The sequence below is a fragment of the Tachysurus fulvidraco genome, chromosome 12 (assembly GCF_022655615.1).
Source record: "Tachysurus fulvidraco isolate hzauxx_2018 chromosome 12, HZAU_PFXX_2.0, whole genome shotgun sequence".
Lineage (NCBI taxonomy): Eukaryota > Metazoa > Chordata > Actinopteri > Siluriformes > Bagridae > Tachysurus > Tachysurus fulvidraco.
The window spans coordinates 15000951-15015742 of NC_062529.1; the positions used below are offsets into that span (position 1 = coordinate 15000951).

The 14792-nt window shown below is 37.4% G+C and overlaps 2 protein-coding genes across 2 annotated transcripts; both read left to right on the forward strand.

Annotated features, from left to right (window-relative positions):
- The first annotated feature begins 88 nt into the window (after positions 1-88).
- Positions 89-8267, forward strand: mcm8 (minichromosome maintenance 8 homologous recombination repair factor). Its single transcript, XM_047821827.1, has 19 exons — positions 89-294; positions 401-694; positions 1071-1163; positions 1272-1354; positions 1439-1588; positions 1701-1804; positions 1912-2110; positions 2659-2744; positions 2972-3120; positions 3637-3835; positions 3966-3996; positions 4209-4349; positions 4457-4598; positions 4667-4862; positions 6439-6658; positions 7183-7392; positions 7543-7619; positions 7800-7989; positions 8081-8267. The coding sequence occupies exons 2-19, from the start codon at positions 427-429 to the stop codon at positions 8171-8173; spliced, it is 2631 nt and encodes an 876-aa protein (XP_047677783.1). The 5' UTR covers positions 89-294; positions 401-426; the 3' UTR covers positions 8174-8267.
- Positions 8268-10058: 1791 nt separating this feature from the next.
- On the forward strand, positions 10059-14256 carry crls1 (cardiolipin synthase 1). The gene is made up of 7 exons (XM_027171952.2): positions 10059-10836; positions 11260-11397; positions 11505-11634; positions 12697-12782; positions 12951-13019; positions 13682-13773; positions 13889-14256. Exons 1-7 carry the CDS (start codon positions 10294-10296, stop codon positions 13977-13979), a joined length of 1149 nt encoding a protein of 382 aa, XP_027027753.1. The 5' UTR covers positions 10059-10293; the 3' UTR covers positions 13980-14256.
- Positions 14257-14792: the final 536 nt, after the last annotated feature.

The window sequence follows — 14792 nt, forward strand, 5'->3', positions numbered from 1 at the left end:
CGTCTCTAAATTACTTTTAGCCATTTTTAACAGTATAGGAAATTTGAAACTGCTTTATACGAACAATAAAATACATACAAAAATATTAATAATTCGCTCAAAACCGTGGGCATAATCACGTGACCGGAAGTGACGCTTTACCGCCAAAGTTGAAGTGTTGGTCCTTCAGAATATAAACACCCCTGAAAATAAAAAGGAACTTTTTAAACATTTATTACTTTGTAATATGTCGAGTACCGAGTTAGCTACTGTGATATAAATATAAATATTCAGACGTCTATGTTCTAAACGCGGGTTTGTCAGTTTAATATTGTGTTAAAATCTCTCGAGCTAACACACGTTAGCCTGCAAAAAGTCATTTCAGTCTGTTCATAACATCATACTGTGTATATCACTAAAGATCTCCTGGTGGAAAGAAGAGGAAGGATGAATGGTCGTGGAACAGGGAGAGGTGAAGGAGGTTCCTGGAGAGGTTCCTGCAGAGGTGAAGGAGGTTCCTGCAGAGGTTCCTGGAAAGGTTCCTGGAAAGGTAATGGAGGTTCCTGGAGAGGTGGCAAAGGTGCAGAGTCTGGTGGAGGTGGTGGTGGAAGTAACGGCTGGAGAGGAAGATGGAATGGAGGAAAAAACAGAGGCTGGAGAGGTCCTAGATGGGGAAGAAGAGGGGGTGGTTATTCGCCTAACAACACACAACATGGTGAGACGTTGGAATCGACTTGGCTTATTATACACCACTTTTTTCCATTTCTGATATTGCACTGGTGCAAACTGTTTGACCTGTCAGCTGAATTGAACAGGTTTAATCCAAACCACATTAGGTGAAGACAAAACTTATTAATAATGTCAGCTTGAAACCACTGAATTATTTCAGTTGTCTAACCGTTGTAAACAACTATTTTGACACATTTAAATACTGTTTCCAAACTAAATTTTTAATAATTAAGTTTGTGGATTTTAAACTCAGTTAAAGGAGTTCCCGGCTACAATAAGTTCGAGATTCAACTATAATGTAAATGAAGTAATAGCAAGTAAATGAGAAACAGACTTGTCACTTCTTCATCATTCTGTGACAGGTGCAGAGATTTCTTCCCCGGTTCCTCGTGCAACACAAGCAACACTTGACATAATTTGTCCTTACAAAGGATGGAGGCTTTACTTTACAGAAGGTTTGCATATTGTGTTGATTTCTTGAGCAGCTTCTGAGGTTTAGAATTGTTTTTTTTGTTTGTTTGTTGTTGTTTTTTACTTAATAACGTCTTATCGTCTTTTTGAAGGTTTTATTGAATCTTCACCTTTTGTTGAGAAGATAAAGGCATTTGAAAAATACTTCACTTCACAAATAGATCTTTATGACAAGGTATATTTCAAAGTAATCTGATAAAATTTTTCTGGGTGATGTATGACTATGTTGTTGGACAGAAACTTTTTTTTTTCTCAAAAGGATGAAATTGAAAGAAAAGGCAGCATCTTAGTGGACTACAAAGACTGGCTTGGGAACAAACAGATCTCCACAGCACTACCTGATCTTGCTTGTGAGATTAAAGACATGCCTGAAAAGATACTTGACTGCTTGGGTCTAGCTATTCATCAGGTGCCTGTTTGGTTATTATTATTACAATGTTAAGCATAAGGATCTTATCCGAAAGTGTCTGCTGTTGAACCTTGATTAAATAAATCTGAGCCGTGTCTGCTTTTCTGTATAGGTGTTGACAAAGGATCTGGAAAAACATGCTGATGAGCTACAAGCCCAGGAAGGGCTTCCTGAAGGCTCAACCCCTATTATTAACATACCACACATAAGTGCTAGGTATTGTTGTTTTTTTTAATATTTTGTTTGTACTTTTACATTGCTCACATTGGTCATTTTTAAGGTTAGTGTGATACAATACTAATGTTTATTTTTTTTTTTGTTAGGATTTATAACTATGAGCCTCTCACGCCTTTGAAGATGCTCAGAGCTAATTTATACGGCAAGTTTGTGGCCATTAGAGGGACTGTGGTGAGAGTAAGCAACATCAAACCTCTTTGCAGCAAGATGGCTTTTGTGTGTAACATGTGTGGAGACACTCAGAGTCTGGCTCTGACTGATGGGAAATACACTATACCCACTAAGGTAACGGTATTCTGACAGCCAGCTCGTGGCTTTAAGGAAATGATGGTTTGCTGTAAATGAATGATCTGATTATGTGCTTCATATGTAAGACTAGATGCTGTTTGCAGGTTAAAACCATCTGACCAGTTGTTTCAGTCATATATTTGATGTAACTAAACAGACATCAGTTATTCCAAGAGCATTTTTAATCTGTGAACAAATTGTAGGTCAACATACTGAAAAGGCTACAATAGAAAAGAGACCCATACATACATAAATATACTGAGAGTTTGAGTGTAATATTTGATCATCTAATTGATCTCACTAATAACACTTTTCAATACATTTCAGAATGAATTATCTGGTTTGGTATTATTTATACTTCTATACCAGTTGCTTTTCCGTTTGTCTTAAATAGCAACAAATATATTTATAAAGTACACCATTTAATTAAAAATGCTCATCATGTAGCAAAACATTAAATGAAAATACCATTTAGTTGCTGCAGCTTCGTTTTCTTTCCGTTGAAGCCAGAGAAAGAAATTAGGCTGGTGTTTGGTGTTTTGCAGTGTTTACAAAGAGAATGCCGTGGACGATCTTTTACCCCAAACAGAAGTTCACCACTAACGCAGACAGTCGACTGGCAGACCATAAAGTAAGACGTTTTTATAAATGAATCTCTCTCTCTTTTGCACTCTACTTGTTTCATGACCAAACCTCCAGATTTGCTCAATATTTTCTACACAGTAATTAAATGCTTTCTATTTAGATATTTCTAGGAATATTTAGAGATATGTAGAATAATTTCTATCTGGCTTTCTGTCTGAACAACTCCCGTAGTGAGAGATGTTATACACTTTAGTCTGTCAATATATTTCTCAGGGTTCAGGAGCTGATATCGGGTGACCAGCGTGAATCAGGACGTATTCCACGGACCATCGAGTGTGAACTCACTCAAGATTTGGTGGACAGCTGTGTACCAGGAGACACGGTGACCATCACAGGAGTTATTAAAGTCTCCAATGAAGAAGGTTAGTACCAAATCCCACACTGTTTGTTCTGTCAGAAAAATATTTGGCGAAATCAGTACATGGTTAAACAGCAAACAGATGTGCTTAGCTTAATATAAAGATTTTTATTCTAAAATCTATATCTGTTGTTTCAATATGAAAGTAAGATATATCTAGAAGTCTGCAGTGATGGGTTCAGTCAAGGTCTGACTGATGGTTATTTTTAAAGTAAGAGTATAGAAGGATGTATTCCCAGCTGGCTGTCAGCTTGCTTAAGCCGCCCTGCAGTGTCAGATTCACTACAGTACACACAGGTCACACTGGTGTTGGCTTTAATCTGTCAAGACAGTGAATGTCTTTTGTGATATTTTGCTTTTTTATGTATTTTTTTTTGCTTTTGCAAATAAGCAACTAAAAAAATATTAAATTTATCAACCATTTGAAACAAATAATAATACATTTGAACTTATAATACATGCAGAATATATTGTACCTTTCGAATACAATTTATTGCTTGTTTGTTTATGCTTCGCATAGGGTTTGGAAGAAATAAAAAGGACAAGTGCATGTTCCTTTTATACATCGAAGCAAACTCTCTCAGTAACTCAAAAGGGCAAAAAAACAAGTCAGCATCTGAACCTGAAGGCCAGGAGACATCGGTAGAGTTTACGCTCAAAGATCTGTATGCCATCCAGGAGATTCAGGCACAAGAGGAACTTTTTAAGTTAATTGTCAAGTAAGGGACAGCTTGGCTTTTTTGTGTAAAATACTGTAGTCATGATGAGAGAACTTCAGCATCAACAATAAAGCCTGCATGACTGATAAGATGTCTAATGGTATATTAATTTGCTTTTGTTTTTTTACAGTTCTCTCTGTCCAGCCATCTATGGGCATTTGGTAGGTCTTTGGATGTGTGGGTATGAGTTTTTATGCTTCTGGTTGTGTATGTGTGTGTGCTTTGTGGTGGTGAACTGCTGTGTGTGTGAAGCTGTGTGTCTTTGTTGTTTGCCTCTGTGTGTGGGTCTGTGTCTGTCATTGTCCATCTCTGGGCGTTTATTTTGACGTTCATTTGGAGTGTTTGTGTGTTAAAACCGCTTTGTGTTTTGTAGCTTGTTAAGGCAGGATTAGTCCTGGCTTTATTTGGAGGCTGTCATAAATATGTGGATGATAAGAACCGAATCCCTATAAGAGGAGACCCACACATGCTTGTCGTAGGAGATCCTGGACTTGGCAAGAGTCAAATGTTACAGGTACATATTTCTTTTGTTTAAATAAAAACTTAAGATGCATTGTAGAGAAACAGTCAATTTTAAGCAGAAGAAATGATTACCTTGTTTTTTTAATGCGTTTTTTATAGGCAGTATGTAACGTTGCTCCACGTGGTATCTATGTTTGTGGAAACACCACCACCACCTCAGGTCTGACTGTCTCTTTGTCCAGGGACAGTGGCTCTGGAGACTATGCACTAGAAGCTGGAGCTTTAGTGTTAGGAGATCAAGGTACATAAATAACCTCTGACATGCATATCACATGTCACATGAAGCTGAGTTCTGTTTTGTGTCGCCAGGTGTATGTTGTATTGATGAATTCGATAAGATGGGGAATCAGCACCAGGCCTTGCTGGAAGCTATGGAGCAACAAAGTATAAGTTTGGCCAAAGCTGGAATCGTCTGTACGCTTCCAGCTCGCACATCCATCATTGCTGCAGCTAACCCAGTGGGAGGACACTACAATAAGGCTAAGACAGTATCTGAAAACTTGAAGTAAGCATTTAGAACAACTTATAAGGCTTTGAGTAGACATTTTGACTTAAAATGAGTGAAGATGCAAAAAAATGTGCAAATGCTAAGCAACAATGCTCAGAGGAACTGATCACTTTAAGAAGAATGTGTATCTTGCCTTTTATCTGCTCAAGCTTTACCAAGTTACACTTTGTAGAAATGAAATTACTTTTTGTAGCTCACCTATTGCATGGCACAATTTGCCAGCTGCTCTCTAAAACCACTACGTGTGGAAAGGGACTACCCTGAGGCTAGATTATTTGTTTGAGTGTCTGTTTTTGTGGAGGCACAGAGGTTTTTTTTACTACCTCCTCAAATTAATCATAAGGTTACAATATAGCCTATGAGAAATTTTCATGTTCTTCCTGTGTTAATATTCTTCATATTATTCTTCTGATTATTCTCATCGGTAACATGCCTACAGTATATGACTGCTGACACTATACTGCTTCGAGGTGTAAATGAGCATGAAATTAGCAGCCATCTTGGTTGATCATATCAAAAGCAACCTACACTAACTACAGGTCTGAATGTGGTCCAGTGCAATCCACTCACACAGATCACTTGCAGAGATGGACTATCTGCATTGCTGTTGTAGTTTGAAGTGTTGTGTCAACTATTGTATCAATGATAAAAAGACTATATAGCCACTGGTGAGGCTGGATTGGGTTTTTATGCAAAATAGAACTACTTATGGACTATCCAGGCTCATTGTTGACCACTGTTTTACCACAGCTTGGGTATTTTGCATAAAATACATTAATCTCTATATTTTTGTTGCAGGGAGTCTTCTATAATATAAATAGTCTATCTCACATCATTCTATTTTTTTCTGAACCGCTAATCCAGCACTGGGTCGTGGGGAGCCTGAAGCCTATCCTTGAAGACTAGGGGCACAAGGCCTCTGGGATGGATGCCAATGGCATACACCCTTCCACACCCATTCACACACTACAGTAAATTTAGGTATCTACAATGTGTGTTTTTAGACTAGGGGAGAACCTTGAGGAAACCTCTGATGCACTCAGAACAGAAAGTAATAAATCCTTTATTAAAGCTGTCTAATGCATGAAATAGACAGAATGCAGAATCCTGCTTTTGTAGATTTGAAATCATAACATGGAATAACGTGGAAAAACATTCAAAACCCATGAGAACACTGTGTCTGTATACCTGTCCTTATCTTTATCACCGGAAACGAATGTTAGAACATGGTTGAACAGGACCTGTGAGGTGTATATCTGCCTTATCAGGTCTTCCCAGAATAGGCTTGAAATACAGTGACACAAATACCTTAGACAAACTTGTTTCAGAAGATGAATGAATGAACCATTGATATGGCAGTAGCATGTATCAGTCCACTGATGGAGGACATTGAGAGATCTACCAAATTTTTCATGACAGCAGTCATTCAGTAACTATATACAGTACCGATAAATTGACTCATATGTTATGTGAATCTGATGGCCAGTGAGTGTATGTATATGGTAAAATAGGTGTAGCTAATAAACAAGTATGTTTAAAAGTGCACACTAAAGGTTATCTTCTTTCTCTGTAGAATGGGCAGTGCTCTACTATCTAGATTTGATCTGGTCTTTATTCTTCTGGATACTCCCAATGAGGACCATGATCACATGCTGTCAGAACATGTCATGGCAATGCGTGCGGGGAAGAGAGGCGCGATTAGCGGTTTGACAGCCACCAGGGCTTGCACACAGGAGTCCAACATATCCATTCTGGAGATTCCTTCAAACAAACCTCTCTCAGACAGACTGAAGGCAAGTGTGTTGTTCGTAAAGCCATTCATTTTGTTACAGTTGTGAGCACATGGAGGTATACTGTAGCTGTACCTATTTGATAAATTTGTCAACACAGTGCAAAAGTGAATTATTTATAAAAAGTTAAAATTGGAAGTTTTGTATAAAAGGATTTTTTTTTAAAGAATATGAAAAATTGGGGGTCTGTTAACAACAATGCCACTCATGTTTAGTTGTGACAAATTCTAGCTAAGTTAGTTAAGATAAGTTTCAAGTGTTTGTGAAATTTAGTAGGTTCTTTGCTAGAAAAAAAAATCATTAACAATTTATGAATGTACATTAGTTTTTTTTATAAAACTATATATTCATGTGTATTATTATACAGTTCATTTAAACCACAAACATTGCTATATATATATATATATATCTCCATCCTCTTAACATAAAATAGGACTATATAAAAGTCTGCTAATCAAGATCATTATCTATGTCTCAGTTAATTTTAATATTATGTTTTCCATATTCATTTCACACTTATTTCTTAGGTTCTTGTTGGAGAGACTTTTGACCCAATTCCTCACCAGCTACTGCGTAAATATATAGGCTACGCCCGGCACTATGTGCACCCCAGTCTTTCACCCGAAGCTGCTCAGGTCTTACAGGACTTCTACCTGGAATTGCGAAAGCAGAACCAATCAGCTGACAGCACCCCAATCACAACTCGCCAGCTGGAGTCTCTCATTCGCCTCACTGAGGTAACTGCCTAACATTCACAGACATACATAAAAGAACCAAGGAGAAATATATAATATGCGTCCTTGTTTGGAATTCAGGGTGTTTGAAACACTTCTCAGAACAGCTCAATCGAATACAAGTGATTTCATTGTTTTGCTTGTGTTTTCAAGGCAAGGGCGCGTCTTGAGCTTCGAGAAAAAGCTACTCAAAGTGATGCCGAGGATGTTGTGGAGATCATGAAACATAGGTAACAAATAACACCATAAAGGGTTTTGTGTTCATTCTGGGTTTTTTTTCCTCTATGTTTAAGATCTTGATGTTGGCATTTCTGAACTTAAACTGATACCTGGTCCAGTGACTCATGTTAAAGTTCTGTTATATTAATTAGTAATGTTAAATGGTTTAATATAATGCTTCCTTTGACAAGTTTGACAGATACTTACTCGGACGAGTTTGGCCGGCTGGATTTTGACCGATCTCAGCTTGGGTCCGGGATGAGCAACAGATCAAAAGTCAAAAAGTTTGTTGCAGCTTTGAACCAAATCGCTGAGCGGACCCACAAGACCTTGTTTGAAATTCAGGACCTGCGACAGCTAGCTAAAGACCTCCAAGTTCATGTAAAGAGATTGTTATTATTTTTACATTGTGTTGAATACAGCTCCTTTTAAATAAATTAATTTTTTTCTTTATTTACACAATGTTTTTCAGGTTGTTGATTTTGAAGGCTTTATCAGCGCACTCAATGAACAAGGCTACCTGCTAAAAAAAGGACACAGAACATATCAGCTTCAAACCATCTGAATGCAAATGTTATAGATACATTTATAAAAATGTTTAATGAATTTTATAATTTATTGTATTGTATATTCTTTTATAAATTACTTATGGATATACACTCAGTGTCTCCTTTGTATATGGATATATATACTCAGGTACAGCCATCTTGTACCAACACTCATTGACCATGCTGACCAGATAGAAGGTACTTCCTCACTATAACAAAGACACCTGTGTGTGCATCTGTCTGTCTGTCTGTGTGCGTCTGCGTGTGTCTGTCTGTGTGTGCGTCTGTGTGTGTGTCTGTGTGTGCATCTGTCTCTGTGTCTTGTCACCTCTCGAATTAAGAATAGACTAGTAAAACTGTATCATTCAGCAGTAGTTAATTAACACACTGAAAGCATTATTAACTCTTAGTGTAAACCACCCAGGGAGTTGTGTCTTGTAACACACTTAGCTCTAGCAAATGGTTCACTGTCTAACTTGTATTATCAGTGTCATGCACACCACCATGTCAGTGTCAGTACTGTACTGAAAACATTCCACCACCAGTAGGGTCCCTTACAACTGAGAAGATGAGATGAGAAGATGGACTACAGTACAGGTTTACAACCCTGGTGTTGGAGTAACCTATCTGTCTGTCTATCTACCTGTTTATCTATCTGTCTGTCTGTCCATCTGTCTGTCTGTCTGTCTATCAGTGTTGTATAAAGTACTTGAAAGCAATACTTGAGTAAAAGTACAGGTATCGTACTAGAAAAAAACTGGTAGAAGTGAAAGTCACCTTTTAGAATATTACTCAAGTAAAAGTCTTCTGATATTTAATGTACTTAAGTATTTGAAGTAAAAAGTAAAATTTCAGTGATTTTCGGTAGGCATAAGAGCAGGGGCAGTTATAGGGTTTCATCTTTAGGGGGTTTTAGCCCTAAGTGAGAATTTAAAACAGAAGAGTTTTATATTATATATTATATGACTACATAGTAAGCCAAAAATTATGGTATTATTTAAAATGGCAAATGTGGCCACCAAAATGTTATGCATGATGTAATGATGCCAGTCTTGAATCAAATCAGTTCATGTATGTGTGCATTCTCTACAAACAGTGTGTCCAATTAATTCAGTCATTAATATAAAAATATTCACAAGACAAAGACCAAATCAATAAATGTTATTTTTATTTAGTATCGATATTGCATTAATATTTTGTTTGTGCTATCAACTCTGGTAATAAGAATCGAGACAGTTCACTGCTTTTGGATGCCGCCGTTATAGATAAATGCCTCCAGCTCTGACTGCGCGTGCACGCTGCGCGTACCCGTGCGTCTCCGTAGAGCGTGTGGACGTGCGTAATGCAATGTAGGAGCAGTGACTCGCCAAACCTCCCTTATGGCAGTCGCACACATTTCTTCTGATTTTATTTTGTAGTAATGAGTAACTGAGTAACGAAGATGCTTAGTGGAAATATAACGGAGTAAAAGTATACATTTTATCTAGGAAATGTGGAGTAAAAGTGAAAGTTGACATACATTTAAATATAAAATTTTTACTTAAGTTCAGTAACGAAGTATTTTTACTTCGTTACATTACAACACTGCTGTCTATCTACCTGTCTGTCTATCTGTATCTGACTATATGTATCGGTCTGCCTGTCTGTGACTTCTTCAGATAGATAGATAGATAGATAGATAGATAGATAGATAGATAGATAGATAGATAGATAGATAGATAGATAGATAGATAGATAGATAGATAGATAGATAGATAGATAGATAGATAGATAGATAGAATGTGCCTTTAAAAACATTGTTCTTGATGCTTTTTTGTAATAATAAGGAAGGTAAACTGCTAATAGCTCTAATCCTATTTCAGTGTAGGTTTTTGAACGACAGTAATGAAACGGCGCTGTTCCTTCTTCCGCCGCTGCACTGACGACTGTCGCAAAACAGGTTCGGAATACGGCAAGACGAAGCACGTTGAGCGCTGACAGGAGGCGCTCCGTGTGAAATGTGTCGGATATTTTATTACAAGGTGAAATAATGACGGGTTCACGCTCAAAACCTGCGCTTACGAGATGAGAATTGAAGCACGCGACGATTCGGTGGACATCGTTTATGAAATAAGGCGGTTTAAGCTTCGTGTTAGCCATGTTTTTAGCTTTTCCCAGACGTCACCTGCTAAGTTGTGCCAAAGGGCACGTAGCCTGGATCAGTGGTGCAGCTCAGAGCTACACACACGTGCGGGAGTGGAATCGGTCACCTCCTGTCTGTCGTCAAACCTGTCAGCTGACACCAGCTACAACAGACACTAAACATCTTCAGAGACTAAATGTGAACTTTTCCTGCTCTCACCATCGGCCCGATTGTGTGCACTTTGTAGCTCCTGCGTTTCCTACGAGGTTCGTTAACAAACTAACAGTAAGGACGAATCAGTCGCCAGTAAACAGACCAAATGTCACCATTTTTAACTGTCAGGTGCACAGACTGGGAGGCGTTTGGGGTGACGGGGTCAGTGTCGGCCTTCATTCGAGGTTAAAGGGATTAAAGGGATACTGTACTGAACCTGGAAAACCTGCTCAGAAAGAAGAACAGAAAGTTTTGGGTCAAGAAATCAGTGAATGTGCTTCTTCTTCCTCCTCATCTTCCTCCTCTTCCTCATCTACATCTAACGAGGTTCAATTTAAAGAGCTGGTAAGTAAAAAACAAAAAAACAAAAACAAAAAAAACACAAGGTTTAAAAGTTCACAGTACTGGTTTATAGTGTAGAGTTTTGTATTATTGTGACCCAGGTCCATAATTCAGCACAGTTATTTCTATGATACTTCTAATAAACATCCAAGCTGAACGAGATACCCGCTATCTGAAATTTAAACTCTCCAGAAACTATTATTATACCTCATGTATAATATAACATGCCAAAACACCACTATAAGCTTAAATAAAGCTTATGATTGTTTTTACGTAGACAAATTTACCCCTTCATTCTGTTTACCATTCTGTTTACCATACATTTGCATATATATATATATATATATATATATATATATATATATATATATATATATATATATATATTAATAGACGCATACTACATCTTTTCATTTATTTTTGCAGTATGAAAATCCATGGACGATCCCCAACTTCCTTTGCATGGCCAGGATTCTCCTGTCTCCTGTGCTAGGTTACTTAATCATTGAACAGTATTTCTACACGTCTCTTGGACTGTTTGCTTTGGCAGGAGCAACAGACTTGGTAAGGTCAACTGTCCTGATATAAGAAGTTTGTATTGCATATATGAACAAATCAATTTTATGTTGGAAAATTCAAACTAACTTATAGAATGCCTTCTGTCTACACAGCTGGACGGCTACATTGCACGAAACTGGCCAAACCAGAAGTCAGCTCTGGGTAGCGCTCTTGATCCGCTTGCTGATAAGATCCTTGTAAGCGTGCTGTATATCAGTCTGACCTATGCACAGCTCATCCCAGGTTGGTAACCATAATGTTACCTTTATTATCAGTTAAAAATTTAAGCAAATGTCACTCACAACACAGCAAGGCTGCCCTCTCATGCTTTCAGCGTGATACTCATGCAATTGACCCAAATCTTACACTCTCACGCCACACCCCCATATTCTCACGCAGACTCGTGCAGCAATGAGGAAAAAAAAGCAAAGCAACACGCAGAGAGACCAGACAGACAGTGTAGTGAGTTTTTTGTGAGGGAAATACACAATTTATTCCCATAAACTGTGTAGTCAGCCGTTCTCCCTCTCATCTGCACCGTGTGAGTTGTGAACACAGGCAGGTCAGTGAGTTACAGGGTGCTCCGTGTCTCCGTCCGGTTTAGGCTAGTAACTAATAGGCCTTTGCTGTTATAGTTTATATAGAATTTAGTTAGCATTAGCAGAGACGTTTGTTTTGCAGCACTGAGCAGTTATTTTACATATTTTTATCATTAAAAAAACAGTACAAAAGCATTTAAAAAGCATTTGATAAATATTTGGACATGCCTAGTAGTTAATGTTAATTATTGTTTTCTAAGAACAGCATGTCAAGTCAACGACATCCCATATTGAAATGATTTTATTTATATCAATCACAACTCATCAATCATGTCCAGATATTTGACTGGTGGCCATCCAAATCACTGATTAAGGCTGCAAAATCAGCCACTAGTACTTACAATATAGCACATGTTAATCTGTGAACATGTTAATCACATGTTAATCCTATTTCTGGAATCTTTGTGAAAATGTTTGTGAAAATTAAATGTAATGTAAATCTCAAGAAATTCTGTACAGATACCAACTATTTTGACAATCAATATATATACTTAATACACTTCTGCTAATGCAAGGATTTTGTGTTTGTATTTTTTTCCACACTCAATAAGCCCATCCCCATAACCAAAGCCCCGCCCCCAAAATCTCACTCTAAGCTGAACTCAAAAGTTGGCAGCCCTGCAACACAGCCATCACGTAATATATGATACAACTTACTATAAATGTTATAAATGTGATCATAAGTTTGCATTTTACTTTTCAACAGTTCCACTCACAGCACTGGTTATCTTTCGGGATGTTGCTTTAATTGCTGCAGTCTTCTACGTTCGTTATAAAACGGTTCCTCCTCCAGTGAGTATGGGTAAACACATATAACAGAATTTTTATGCTAACAGATATTTTTAATTTATTATGAAGAACATAAGGATCATGCTGTTCTCATAATAATGAGTAACTTAAGCATTATAATTATTTAACAGTTATTAGCCATTATATATAACAGGTTTTGTCTGTTTACAGGTAACTCTCAGCAAGTTTTTCAACCCATGCTACACTACTGCCCAACTTAAGCCAACTCTTATAAGCAAGGTATTGTGTTTAACTTGTTATGCGGTGACTTCTGTAACAATGGAATGAAACCACTGCAGTAATTCTAATGGTTCAGGGGTAAATAAATACTAATAGCTTCACTAGCTTCCTCACAGTGCAAATAAAAGCTACAGTGTGTGGCTCAGTTTCATATTTTGGTGTATGGAACCCTACATTTTGAGATTTTACAATTAATGTAATACTATATGATGGACCAGTTGAGTGCATTATTACAGTCTAAATGATCTTCTTCTGAACTTCTTCTAAAAAGATTTGAATGTACCACATGATGTTTACTCTTTCAACACAAGTCACCAGGTCATTGACAAGTCTTCTTTGTTCTGGCTAGTTTTTTTTTTTTTACTGATAACATTGTAGTTATATTGCAGGTTTGCACATGGGATTATTTTGCTCAGATTTGTTTCCATATACCTGCAGCTGCTGATTCTGACAAGAACTAGAGAGAGCATTATTGTGCACTGAACACCCTGAAGTTTAAACATGCAAACCATTTAAAAACTTTAGCTTTTACTAAACTATTATTACTATACTAACATTTTACGCTGTTCTTTTGCTTCTCTGTAGTAATATCCGAGAACTGAAAGTATGATCACTTTAATATATATGTAAAATAAATTCAAGTGCTGCTTTTGTGTTAACAGTTCAACACTGCAATCCAGCTGTTTCTGGTGGCTGTGTCTCTCGCTTCTCCTGTCTTAAATTACACTGACAGTGTTTTCTTGCAGTCTCTGTGGTAAATATTTCCCCATTCCATTTCACAACTGTCCTATTTCTCAATGTATGACTCAGCCTCACACAAGAACTGAGCATAATTTAGTTCAGCATTTTTTACTGTGTCTTATTTACAGGTATGTCACTGCGCTGACGACTGTAGCATCCGGTTACAGCTACTACCACTATGGAAGAAAAACCGTTGAAGTACTGAACAATAGAAAGTAGTCCTCTTGTGGCATTACTGCAAGATGATAATGCTTCAAGGTGAATAAGGCTGGGAATCATTTTACTGTCGACCATCTGGATATTCATCGACTTTTTTTTGGAGTTAGATTTATAAATGTACAGCGATCTTTTGAATGAAATTATTTTGATATCTCGATGCACCCTAACTGTCATATGTATTCAGTCAGTACGTAGTCTATGCTTCTGTGGAAAGTTATTTTTTACCTTTTTGAATCACCACCACAATTTTCTGATTAAAAACTGACTGACAAAATCAGACTGTCTGTAACATCCTTGTTTAAAAGTGAATTAAAAAAAAATGCTGTATGTTCAGGAGGGGAACATGGTGAGATCCTTCAGGGGTAGGGGGCTCAATTCCCACCACTATCCTGTGTGTGCCGTTTGCATGTTTTCTGCTTTGATTTGGGGTTTCTTCAGGCTACTCTGGTTTCCTCCCTCAGAACAGAGACATGCATGGTAGGCTGACATCTGACATCTCTAAATGACATCTCTAAATGGTTAATAGTCTGTGAATAGGGGTGTGTGTGAGTAGCCTGTTTTTCTAGAGAGCTACAATGAGATCCTACACTACATTTTAAAGGACTGAAATGTTATTTGAACCAAACATTGGACTATACAGTTTAGTCTTTATCCTAGCAGGTAGGGATGCGTCACTATGCTATGTTTTTTTTTGTCCAGAAGGGGGTGCTGTTCATTCATCGAATAATTTGGCTTTGTTTTTCTTTGCTGATGTTGATCTCAGTGCAATAATCTATACTATACAATTTATAAAATGATACTGTTAATATTGTA